Source organism: Pteronotus mesoamericanus, unplaced genomic scaffold (assembly GCF_021234165.1).
Source record: "Pteronotus mesoamericanus isolate MK-2021 breed Mesoamerican mustached bat unplaced genomic scaffold, CSHL_Meso_final scaffold_507, whole genome shotgun sequence".
NCBI lineage: Eukaryota > Metazoa > Chordata > Mammalia > Chiroptera > Mormoopidae > Pteronotus > Pteronotus mesoamericanus.
In genome coordinates, this window is record NW_026555319.1 from 5,631,390 (window position 1) to 5,644,084 (window position 12,695).

The following is a 12,695-nucleotide window of genomic DNA, read 5'->3' on the forward strand; positions in this document are numbered from 1 at the left end:
ACACACCTACTCAAAATCTTTTTTTCCAAAGGATATGGTAGGTCCTGTTCTCCCTCCCTCCCCCCTCAAAGAATATTCTTTCAGCTCATGGGCAGATCTATTAGGCTAAGGCAGCAGGGAAGCAAAATATGATGAAAGAGACATTTGAAAACGAGGAGGGAGAAAGTCTCCTTGGAGCCTTTGAATTACCATAACTAAGGAACAAGCCTCCACATTGATGAAAAACCCAAAGATCAAGCTACATTAAGAGCAGCTCTTCGGAGATATCAGCACCCTGGAGCTCCAGATGCCATGTTCTCCTGCGCCCCTTTGTGGGCATAAGGGGGCTTGCTGCACCAGAATTTCCAATTTGAACTTGGAAATTTGCAACTGCCAGGGTCTGTTCCTTTGTGTGTCACCTTGGAAAAGTTATTTGAACCCAGGATGGCGAAGTCTGGGGTAAACACAAGTCAGTATGATCTTTTTGGTAAAGTGCTTCAGCTACACATGTGCAAAGGTGATGAAAGGACCGTGCCCTCTGAAACGTCATTCCACTTCTAGAAATTTACCTATGGAAACCTTTCATCCAACAAGGAGCTAAGTTCCTGCTCTCTGCTAGGGTCTTAAACTAAGTCACCGCTCCACTCCTCAGGAAGCTGAATATATAATGGAGGAAGAGACAAGTAATCAGGACATTATGCTGCAGTGCAAGAAAGCCTGTCTGATGCAGAAGTTCAGAGCAGAGGCATCGGAACCATGTTTGAGGGGACAGGAGCTCCAGAGAGGTTTTAACTGGGGATGATTTCACCTACAAGGGGACATTTGGTACTGTCTGAAGATGATTTTTATCATGATGGGAGTTTGGGTGCTACTGGCACCTAGTGGATAGAGGCCATGGATGCTGCTAAACCTTCTACAATACATAGAACAGCAACCCACTCCCAACAAAAATTTGTCTAGCTCCAAATGTCAAAAGAGCTGATCCAAAGGGACAACTGAAGCTGGGGGAGGAAGGATAGTAGCGGAGAGGAATATCCTAATGGGATGGCTAAAATAAAAGGACAAACATGAGGATACAATGTGCAGCATGGTGACTGTATTCTCACCCAAGAGGAATGAAAACATATGTCCACACAAGAACCTGCACACAATTTAGTGGCTTTATTAACACTCTCCAGTAACTGTAGAAAACCCAAGCGTCTTTCAATGGTTGAATTTTAGAATAGTGGTACATTCAATACAATGGAATACTGACTGGTAATAAAGACCTACTGAACCATGAACATGAATCCCAGAAAAATGTTTTGACTTAGTATGTTGCATGACACTCTGGAAAAGGTAAAACTACAGGAACAGAAATTCTATCAGTGGTAGCCTGGAGTGGGAGCTGACTTTAAAATCAACTTTAAACAAGAAAGACAAAAACCCCAAATCCATTTTTCACGTCTATTAGCAAAAAACCCAGTTTACGGAACCTGTGGAGAAACAGGCACTCTTGCACATGAATACAAACTGGTACAACCTCTGTAGAGCAGTTAGGCATTTGGACAAAAAGTCAAATGCATAAATCTTTTAATCAATCAAAAATCATTCTTGCCTACTTGGCTCTCTTTATGCATACTTAATACTATTTACTACAGCACTGTAATTACAAATGATAGAAACCCGGATATCCATAGGCCATACAGTGGCCCTTATCCATGGTCCTGCCTTCCGTGGTTTCAGTTACCCAGTCAACCAGTACTTAATACATTAAATGGAAAAATGCAGGAATAAACAATTCCTGTTTTCAATTGTGCACCATCCTAAATCAAGTGATAAAATCTCTGGCATTTCCTCTCCATCTCACTTGGGATGTGAATTACCATGCAACATATGCTAGCCGGGCAGTTAGTCAAAAACACCTGGAATTGGAGAGGACCCCCAACCATTGACACTGTCACAGCTCAGTGATCCAGGATCACTCAGATCAGATGATCCTCCTGAGTTACTGCCAGGTCCACAGCCTAACAGTCACATTGCCTACTTCACCTCAACACATAGGTGTTTTGTCATCTCCTATCACAAGAATACGGTATTTCAAGACCACGTTCATGCAACTTATTACAGCATAATTGTCTCATTAGTGATCTTACTGTGGCCAATTTATAAATTAAACTATCATAGGTATGTATGTATATATAGGAAAAACAGTATATACAGGGTTAAGTACTATCCATGGTTTTAGGCATCCACTAAAGGTCTTGGACCACACCCCCCAATCACAAGGGGGCACTGCTCCACTGTAGCCATAAAGATGGCAAGTTTTCATGGAACTATGAAAACACATTATCTATATATCTATAATGGTATATACAGTGTAATAGGTTTTTGGTTAAAAAAGGGAGGGTAAATATACTCATTTGCTGTGTATACTTTGATAAAATAATGACAATGATTAGGAGTGGGTGGCAGAGAATTAGATTGGGGAGAAATGGCTGTTAAATCACTGAATGAGATGAAAGGCTGTGACCCAAAGAGACCACATTTCTTAATCCATGCACCTTTTTCTACTAACTTGTTCAGTGACAACTGAGGAAATGCTCTTTTATATTGTTAGGTGCTGGGTGAAAAAGCTGAGAAGCCAGGCCCTAAGGAAGCTAAGAATGCAGATCCAAAGCTGATGGACTTCACTGCCGCTGCTTCCACCCCAGTAACCCCATTCCCCTTACTAGAGGCTAACACCCCATTCAATTGAGTGAGTCAAACCACACATCCAGGGAGACAAGATTAAAAAAAAAAAAAAAAAAAGACGCAAAGGAAACAGATCAGTTGTTTAATTAGGTTTCTCAAAAGAAATTTAGAACTTCATTTTGTGAGGATAAAGCCCGTTTGTGAGAGCAAACACAGAGCGGAGATAGCCCTGGAGCTGAGGGACAGCTTTGATTTTTGGCAGAATTTGTGAGTCCACGGCTTTCTGATCAACCTTGCGTTGCTCTGTAATCTCGTATTTCTGAAGAAAAAGAAAAGTGTTTAGAAGTAGGGCACAAATACCAAACTCCTTGATTAACTTAATAAGGAGCCCCATCAAGCATTCAATCTCAGGAATATCACTTTCATTGAAGAGTGGTAAAATATAACCTATTTTTAATATAACAGCAGCAGCTCTGATCCTTGTTTACTGTAATAATACATCAAAGATAAATGATGATGAGTTCCCAACAGAAATTCAGAGTTCTGCCAAAACTACTCAGGATTCTGAGTTGAGCTCCCACCTGACTGACACTAAGAACTATTATTAGCAGAATCTGGAACAATACTATTCCGCAGATATTCCTCATTATTCACAACTTTTGGGGTTTTTTTTTTTAAACAACTTGACCTTGTTTATTTTCACTCCCAAACTGGGGAGGCAGGGCCATCAGGGGCAAGGAGAGAAATAGCAGCTCACCTCCTTCTCGGTGTCGAAGATCTCCCCCTCCTGGTGCCTGGGCTTGCGCAGCTTCTTCTTCTTGAAGTAAGCATCAGTGAGATGCTTGGGGATTTTCACACCACTGATATCAATTTTGGTGGAGGTGGCGATGACAAATTTCTGGTGTGTTCTACGCAGAGGAACTCGATTAAGGGCCAGAGGTCCTAATGGGGGAAATATTAATATAATCAGGGAAAAGGGGAAGCAAAGATGTAAGAACTGATTTTGGTATAATCAGGTGGGTTGAATTTCTAACTTTTCTCTGGATTTGAGGAAATCCCCAACTGCTCTTTCTGCCACCAGCATCGAGACCCATTCACTCTTTCTCTTCAACAAGGCGGCTGAGCAGCGCCCCCAGCAGACACAGGTTTTTGTGAAGACCCTGACAGGCAAGACCATCACCCTTGAAGTTGAGCCCAGTGACACCACTGAGAATGTCGAAGCTAAAATCCAGGACAAGGAGGGCATCGCACCTGACCAGCAACACCTGATTTTTGCTGGCAAACAGCCACAGGACAACTGCCTTCTCAGACTGCAACATTAAGAAAGAGTCTGCCCTGCACCTGGTGCTTTGTCTGTGGGGTGGCATCACCAAGTCCTCTCTCCGCCAGCTCACCCAGAAGTACAACTGCCACAAGATGATCTGCCACCAGAGGAATGCCCACCTGCACCTCTGTGCTGTCAACTGCTGCAAGAAGTGCAGTCACACCACCAACCTGCACCCCATGAAGGTTAAATAAAAGGCCCCTCCACCCCCTCCTCAGGCTTGCAGGTTCTGCCTGAACCCCGTGACCCTGGGGCCTCGAATATAGTTTCCCTTGCCTGTTTAGAAACTCCACTGTCGTGCAAAGTGGCAGACCAATTACAAGGCTTAGACAAAATCTCTTCTTTGAGGCTAGGAGCCAACCATTCTGCATTTTAGGTTAACAGTTGTTTGATATGTTGCCACATAAAATTTCAATACCTACTTCCTTAGAACACCCATATACAAGGCAATGAAATGAGGCTCAGAATCTCACAGCACTAAAAATTTCCATATAGGTGGAAGCAAAACGTATACTGCAAGCATTTAAAGACAAGTTTCAGAGAACATAAAATCCAAGGATTTCCTTACCAGTCACAAGTAGCAAGCCACTGCTCAGCTGCTTCAGGAAAACCACCCTCTGTAAATTAAACAGAAATGATAGACGTTTCCACAATTAGAAACTGACTTCTGAATTAATCAACTCACAGTTTCTAAATTCAGTGAAGGAAATTTCTATGTACATATTTGTGCAGCAGTTCTGGATGTGACTATATCAAACTGCTAACAGGTGACACTAGGATATGAACACGACTGCTGTGCTTGTTCTGTTTTAAAAAATGAGCAGCCATACTTTTAACAATAGAAGAATTAAGTCCTGGCTGATGTGGCTCAGTGGATTGCGTGCCAGCCTGCAAACCAAAAAGTTGCTGGTTCGATTCCCAGTCAGGGCACATGCCTGGTTTGCCAGCTGGGTCCCCAGTCAGGGGTGAATGAGAGGCAACCACACACGGATGTTTCTCTCCCTCCCTTGGCCTCTATGAAAATAAAATATTTTTAAGAAATTAATAACCTTTAACTCAGTAATTCCATCTCTGCAAATCTAACTAAAGTAACTCAAATACATTAAAAATTTTTGGATACAGGGACATCTGATTAATCACAAGTAGAGTACCAACAGCAGGAAGTAGTAATATGTTATTGTATGTTATAATGGGCTAAACATGTCATACTAGTTACTAGGTGTTGGGATGAGCACAGGTAAAGAAACCCTACCCAGAATGCGCACACTATGACCAAGCACCGCAGGCAGGGCTCTGCTCACCTTGCCTCTGTGGCGCCCAGTGAGGATGATGAGAATGGTCCCGGGAGTGATGCTGGCCCGCAGTTTTCTCACATGCTGACTGAAGGGCTTCTTGCCGTGGCTCAACAGCTTTCGAGGCACATCTTCAGTAGGATAGTATCTAGGCTGGAGAGAGTCCATGGGTCCAACTTTATTTAAGTGAGCTAACGACGTTGGTAGAGCTGAATGTCAATGAAACTTTTGATACAACCCTTTTACTTACTGGAACTGCTTTATTTACTCTATTTCATTTTCATTTCTAAGTAAATTTTTAATTGGGAAAATGCCAACACTTTTTTATCCTTTGTGTGCAAGGTAGAATCCATTTAATTGAAGGAGCAGCATGTTCAAGCAAAGTCATAAAGCAACAAGCAGGTCACATTTGTAAACATGGGATTAAACGAAGCTTTAGAGATTACATGGCAAACTATCACCATACACTGTTGTGTAACAGTAATTCTCAAGCTTTCTATCTTCTCCAGATTTCTGCATGTTACAAAGGAGGCATGGCTTGTTTTCCAATTCAAATTAAGGGTGTTCATGTCTGTCACATGAACACGATTCCTCCCATTTTATCCACAAAGGAAAACTGTACAAAACCAGAGTTTATATCAGGACTGCCAGTTCAATTATAAAAAATAAGACCCCATGCAGACCATTAAGAATATGACCAGTAGTTCACAATAACCTATTTGTAACTATACTGTATCATGTTAGTAAACTGTTTAGCTTTGATCACAAACATCAATACCTGATAGAAAAACCAGTTCACAAAACCTGTGACAAGGAGGAATCAAAGTGTCACTTTCCCTCTTGGAGCAGTATTCATCAACTGTCAAGTGGTCATAAATCTGGGGATAGTTCCATAATGGAAATTCTTCTACAGGCCTGGCAGTACCCTAGGTTCTATGTATTACTTAATTCTCACAACCACTCTGTGCAACAAACCATTGTTTCGCAAGCAAAGAAACAAAAGCACAAGAAAGTAACTCTACTTATTATCAAACAGTTAAGTGATAATGCGAAGTTGAAAACCCAGGACCTATTTTCCACCATTAGCAATTCTGTTAAACAAACTTCTAAAACCCAAATGTACACACACACACAGACACACACACAATCCTAACAGTATCCAAGCTTCAACCTAACATCCAATTCAGTGCCCTCCAAAACTTACCATTTTGCGAAGTTTAACCACTCGGGTACCACCATTCTTGTCACCGCCAACCGGCTTTGTGACAGTAGCCATAACTTTCTCCTTCTTTTTCTTTTCAATCTATCAGGGCAGAAATGCAACAAAGTGTCAGAGGCAAACAAAAAACTTAAGGTTAAAACATAATGTGATGGTCAGTGGTCCCCTCATCCCTTACCCTGGATTTAGCTGCGGAATACTTCCTCTTGTACATGGCCTTTCGGGAATACATGGCTGACCGGGAATACCTGCCAATTCCTCTGACTAGGACAGGGTTTCGGCTGCAGTGGGGCTTCCCCTTCTTAGGCGTCTTGGCCTTAAGGTTACCCTTCTTAACCTTGCCACCAGCATCAGCCTTCTTGGCTTCAGGTTTCTTCTCCTTGGTATCCGGCTTCTCAGTTTTTTCGCCCGCCATCTAGCAACACATACAAATAAAGAAAGGCATTTACCAGTTATCTCGTTACAAGGTGCTGTTTAAACTGTAGAAGAACGCATTCCCAGACAACAAAACTTTCCTCCCCAAGTAGCCCCAACATCCTCTTCATCCCTCGCGTCGTAAGACATAGGCCTCCTCCAAACATGTGGACCCACTCATAATGGTGAATTTTGGGGTTGTCTTCCCAATATACTATAGTTTTTGAAGATCTAAAGATATCCTACACATTTTTAGGTGTTTGCTATCTAGTGGTCAAAAGTCCCTATTCCATTTTTCCTGTTTTGTGAACTACAAATCTTAAGACACGGAGCCTTCAAAACCTCCACAGCTAGGAAGCAGCGAGGCAGGAATTTGGAACCATTTAATTCCAGGGCTTTTGCTTTTTTCACATTACCTACTGCCTCATTCAAGAAATTCGGCTTAGGAGACGAACACATAGAGACAATTTGCCCAAACTTTGGACAAACTAAAAAAAAACCCTCAAAGCCCAGGAGGCGACTTCCGGTCGCGGACGTGGGGAGACGAGAAAGTTACCTTTGGGCCTCAGTCCCAATCCCAACGTGGCTGAGACAAGCTCAGTGGCATCTTTAGGAAGCCGGGCCTGGATTCCGGAGCGCGCGCCCGCGCGGTGGCCCTAGTCCCTGAGAGCCCATTAGCCTACTACGGATTCTCGAAAAGACCCCGTTCCCCAAGGCAGGGAGGAGGGCGAACAGCGGGAGACCCTGAGCCTCCACGGCAACCCTTTTCACTCTCTTTACGCGCCACCCCAAACCCAAGCGAGAAAAATGAAGTGCCCGGGAGGCCTCTCAGTTGGCCGCGGGAATGTCTGACCCTTGCAGGTGTTGACTTGATACCCTCCTGGTGCGGATGGCGAAGGATTGGGGTCCTGAAATTGAATCTTGCAGGAGAGTGCCGCCATTCTTACCTTGCAAGATGGGAAAAAGAACTAAAGCTCCGGCTTCCGGTCTATAAGCAATCACGGAGAGGTTCGAGCCTCTCTTCCTTCCGGGCCCAGGACATCATGGGAAATGTAGTTTTTCTTCCCTTGAGAGAACTATCCCATATAGCACCGATTTTCAAATTTTTTCATCTCATGGCACACATAAGCTACTTACTAACATTCTGTGGCACACCCAAAAATATGTATTTTGCTGACCTGAAAAAAAATAGGTATAATTTTTAATGATTTCTTTAAAGATTTTATTTATTTATTTATTTATTTATTTGTAGAGAATAAAGTTTTTTTTCACTCTCCAAGAAAGGGGAGGGGCATGGTGTGGAGAGATACACCAGGCTAGATTTTATTTACTTATTTTTAGAGAGAGGGGGAGGGAGGGAGACAGAGGGAGAGAAACATGGATCTGTTGCCTCTCACAGGTATGCCCCCAACCAGAGACGGGGCCTACAACCCAGGCATGTGCCCTGGCTGGGAATTAATCGAACGACCCTTCGATTTGCAGGCTAGCACTAAATCCACTGAGCTACACCAGCCAGGGGAAAAAAATAGGTGTAATTTTGTTAATTCACAGCAGAGGGCTATTGTTGTGTTGGCTGTTGTCTTTTTTTTTTTTTTTTTTTTTTTTAATTTGACAGTGCCCCTGACCAAATGATCAGGTATTGCATATTTGAAAAATTCTTGTGGCACACCTGTGTACTTCCTCAGTTGAAAATTTCTGCTCTAGAGAGCTGTTTTTCCTAAGAGGCAAAAGCGAAGAATGTTTTGTCTGAAACTCTTTTATGTTACAGCACTTATCACAGTACTTTTGGGAACCAACAAAAAGCTGCAATTTTTATTTTGCTTCCTGAGGACATTAGAAAGCACTACCATTATCAATAAAAGAAGGAATAGATGGATTAATACTCTAACCTCCACGTAAATTGAAATCTTTTCTATGAATGGCTAGTTGGGAACATTCCCTGGACATTTTCTCCACAGTTGTTTAATGTCTATATCCCTTAAGCAGTCTACAGACAATTCTCAATGGCAGAGGGTCAGAACAGACAGAATTTTTTAAATTATATTTTATTAATTATGCTATTAAAATTGTCCTGATTTTCCCCCCTTTGCCCCTCTCCACACAGCATCCCCCTGACTCTCTCAGGCAATCCCCCCACCATTGTTCATATCCATGGGTCACGCATATAAGTTCACTGGCTACTCCATTTCCTCTACTGTACTTTACATCCCCATGGCTATTCTGTGACTACCTATTTGTATTTCTTAATCTCCTCACTTCACCCATTCTTCCCCTCCCTCCTCCTATCTGGCAACCTTTTGGTAACTAACTTCTTTTCTCTTGCTTTTAAGAGTCTCTCTTTGTCTTTAACCTTTGACCTTTTAATAATGATGTGTCCTGGAGTGGGTCTCTTTTCATCCATCATAATTGGGATTCTCTGCACTTTCTGGGCTTGCATGTCCATTTCCTTCACCACGTTAAGGAAGTTTCCTTTCACTATTTTTTTCAGATAGATTTCCAATTTCTTGTTCTTTCTCTTTTCCTTCCTCCCATGAGGTGAATGTTGGACCTTTTAAAGTTGTCCCAGAGGCTGTTATACTATCCTCATTTTTTAAAATTCTTTTTTCTTCTTGTTCTTTGTGGTTGTTTTTTGTTTCCTTATGTCCCAAATCATTGATTTGATTCTCAGCTTCATCCATTCTACTGCTGTTTCCTCGTAAATTGTTCCTTATTTCAATTAGTGTATCCTTCATTTCTGACTGGGTCTCTTAAAAAATATTACTTATTTTTAGAGAAGGGAAGGGAGGGAGAAAGGGAGAGAAACATCAACATGTGGTTGCCTCTCATGTGCCCCCTATTGGGGACCTGGCCCACAACCCAGGCATGTGCCCTGACTGGGAATTGAACTGGCGACCCTTTGGTTTTCAAGCCAGTGCTCAATCCACTGAGCCACACCAGCCAGGGCTGACTGGGTCTTTTTTATGCTGCTGAGGTCCTCACTACATTCCTTGAGCATCCTTATAAACAGTGTTTTGAACTCTGCATCTGATAGATTGCTTATCTCCATTTCACTTAGCTCTTTTCCTGGAGTTTTTATCTGTTCTTTCATTTGGGCCACGTTTATTTGTTTCCTCGTTTTGGCAGCCTCCATGTATTTGTTTCTGTGCATTAGGTAGAGATGCTTTAACTCTGTCTTGGTACCTTGGCCTAATGTAGTAAGTGTCCTGTAGGGTCCAGTGGCACAACATTCCCTATCACTGAAGCTGGGTACTCAAGGTGTACCCTTTGCGTGGGCTGAGTACACCCTCTCCTTTTAGTGGAGACTTGGTTGCTGTTGGCAGATCAATGGGAGGGATTTACCCAGACCAGTCAGGTGCGAGGACTGGCTGTGACCACTGACCACCAACCTCCACCCTTCGTGGAGGATCAGCTGTGCAGGGCAGGATGGTGGTGCCCTGACGTGGTCTGCGCCTGTCCACTGGATGCGTTGGCGCTGGGTTTCCCCAGGTGGTGCAAGCCAAGGTCAGCCCCCAGCTCTGTTTTGCCTGGAGCACCCTGCTTGACCTATGAAGCAATTTGAGATGGTTTCTTGTGCTGGGCTTGAAGATCCCCAGGTGAAGCCAAGCTGTGACTCTAATCTGTCTAACCCTAGGGCTCACTGAAACCAGCTGTTCCTTGTCTGATAAGATTTAGGAGCCAATACCAGCCATTGTTATGGAAAAGCAGCTTGGATGGGCCCATAAATTGGGTGGGGGTAGAGCCTCTGTGCGTCGCCAAGGTGGGTCACACAGGGTTAGCCAGGTTGATGGAGTCTCAGACACAACACCAGCTTACTGGCTCTGTGGGGAGAGGTTCTCAGCAAAAGGACAATGGTCTCTGTTTTCCCCGATGCCAGACTCTTCAGTCTCTCCCTGTACACCACTGGTGCCCTTCAAGCTGCCACCCCCACGCTGGAGCTCAGAGGGAGCAAGTCTGAGTAGGTGAGACCATGTGTGGTGTTAGGGTGGTCGGTGACACGGGCTGTGAAAAATTCACAAAGAGAAGAGAAGTGTAGAGAATAAAGTTTTTCTTCACTCTCCAAGAAAGGAGAGGGGCAGGGTGTGGAGAGATACACCAGCCTTGAGGAGTGGGGGCTTTGAGCTTTTATTGGATGACAGCTGGATTAAAAAAGTGGGGAGGGTTGCTGCTGTGTGGCTCCTGGGCTGTTGTAACATGAGGCTGCAGTTTGTCCCAATGTTATCTTCTGCCTGTGGCTGTAGGGAGCGGTTAGTTCTGTTCTTGCTTCCAGTAATTTCTAGTCCTGGGGACATAAGCTCAGAAGAGTAAAAGGGCAATCATGTTTAACAAGGTCACAGGCCTGCCAGGCAAATGGTGTCACAATAGCAAATGGGGCTGGCTTTGCTCTTTCATTCCCTGCTCTGGTTTTAAAATTGATTTATTCTTAATCACCAGGCCTGGTTCTGGTTTGGGGGAGTAGGGACAAGGTCTCTTCTTCTGTAACTACTTCAGGTGGACTAGGGATGTAGCGCTGTCCTTACCTGTGGGTCCAAGTATGGGTCATTAAGGGGAAGAGGGTGGAATTAGGCAGCCTGAAAAGCAAGAGCTATGGCTGGAGGACGTTCGTGGAGAGAATCTTTCGGAGTCTGGACGTTCCATTGAGTAAAGGATATGAGATATTTCAGGAGACATGCCCTAAAAACAAGACTAAAGAAAAAGGCTGCTCTATGTCCTAGAAAGAGAATTAGGGAAACCAAGACCAGATATTGAACTTAAAATCCCCAAAAGGGAGAGACAGCATAGTAGGTGAATTCTGTATGGCTGACACAGCATCAGTAGTTCTCAATAATTCCAAGTTAAAGGATGAGAGAAAAAAAAAAAGAAACATTAGCTTGGAAGAAAACTAGGAAAACTAGGATTCAATCAGTTTCTGGGTGACAATTGGACATTGTGATTTCCACTGAAACACAATTTCTCTCCCTAAAATCACCCTCATTTTATTAAAGAGACTGCATTAAATCCAGTTTCAATTTGGCCTGATTATTTGCATAAACACAGCAAGAAAAGTAATTGATTATATAGGCTTTTTCAAATTTGCTTTGCTGGAATTTTATGAGGAATCTTCAGACTGAGCTTTAATAGCCCCTCAGGGAGAAGAAGCCAAGCCACACAGCTGCCATCTGGCTTTGCCTGAAATACCTATTAGTCTGAGAGGATTCCTCAACTTCTTGAGGTCCCCAAAATGTCCTGAGGTTACTTCCTTGCCATCTTTCAGGAAAGCAACCTTCACTCCTTACCTGGAAAGACTGCCATGAACCACGTGACCAAGCAAGGTGTCAGGCCTTGTCTCCACGGGGTTCTTATTGGCTTCTAGAGTCAATCTTAATTCCTTAAAGCTTTCTGGTGACATCCAGAGTCCAGGCATGATTTTTTCGATTATGACACTCCAGACAAAGACTTGGTTCATAAAGCCACATTTGGAAACTCATGCTATTATAAAGAGGACAGATTCTTTTTATGCAAACAAATATATTGCCATGAAAATAATACTCACTAATTAAGAGTTGCCAAATTCTGGAGGGATTAGGTAGGGAGAGAAATATAAATGTTTCAGTATTGTTTATGAGGCTATAATTTACAAATTGTTCTAGGAGAAAAAAGTTTCCTTATATTTGGAAAGCAAAAGGATTTAAAATTAGCAATATTTTGAACAAAATCATAGGAACAATTATCTTTAGTTTATTTAGTCCCATATAACCAATATTGGTTTTTTTAAATTTATTTTTTGTTCAAATACATTTATCTCCACCTTCCCACC

General features: G+C 42.9%; 1 protein-coding gene and 1 pseudogene across 2 annotated transcripts; one reads left to right on the forward strand and one right to left on the reverse strand.

Annotated features, from left to right (window-relative positions):
* Positions 1–2,780: 2,780 nt before the first annotated feature.
* RPL6 (ribosomal protein L6) lies at positions 2,781–7,901 on the reverse strand. Of its 2 annotated transcripts, none has more exons than XM_054593983.1 (7): positions 7,849–7,901; positions 6,666–6,902; positions 6,473–6,571; positions 5,278–5,421; positions 4,545–4,593; positions 3,410–3,594; positions 2,781–2,971 (listed from the first exon to the last, which is right to left on the reverse strand). In XM_054593983.1, exons 2-7 carry the CDS (start codon positions 6,900–6,902, stop codon positions 2,819–2,821), a joined length of 867 nt encoding a protein of 288 aa, XP_054449958.1. In that variant the 5' UTR covers positions 7,849–7,901; the 3' UTR covers positions 2,781–2,818. The 2 variants fall into 2 exon arrangements, with proteins under 2 accessions (XP_054449958.1, XP_054449959.1); XM_054593984.1 differs by lacking the exon at positions 7,849–7,901 and adding an exon at positions 7,755–7,778.
* On the forward strand, positions 3,756–4,170 carry LOC129087172 (ubiquitin-like; annotated as a pseudogene).
* Positions 7,902–12,695: the final 4,794 nt, after the last annotated feature.

What these genes read in the sequence shown, in the direction of transcription:
- RPL6 (XM_054593983.1), bottom strand. Translation starts at nt 6,902, where the DNA reads ATGGCGGGCGAAAAAACTGAGAAGCCGGATACCAAGGAGAAGAAACCT. An exon ending in ATTCCGCAGCTAAATCCAGG is followed by an intron (nt 6,572 to 6,665) that starts GTAAGGGATGAG and finishes CTGCCCTGATAG; the next exon opens with ATTGAAAAGAAAAAGAAGGA. An exon ending in CTGGGCGCCACAGAGGCAAG is followed by an intron (nt 4,594 to 5,277) that starts GTGAGCAGAGCC and finishes TTTAATTTACAG; the next exon opens with AGGGTGGTTTTCCTGAAGCA.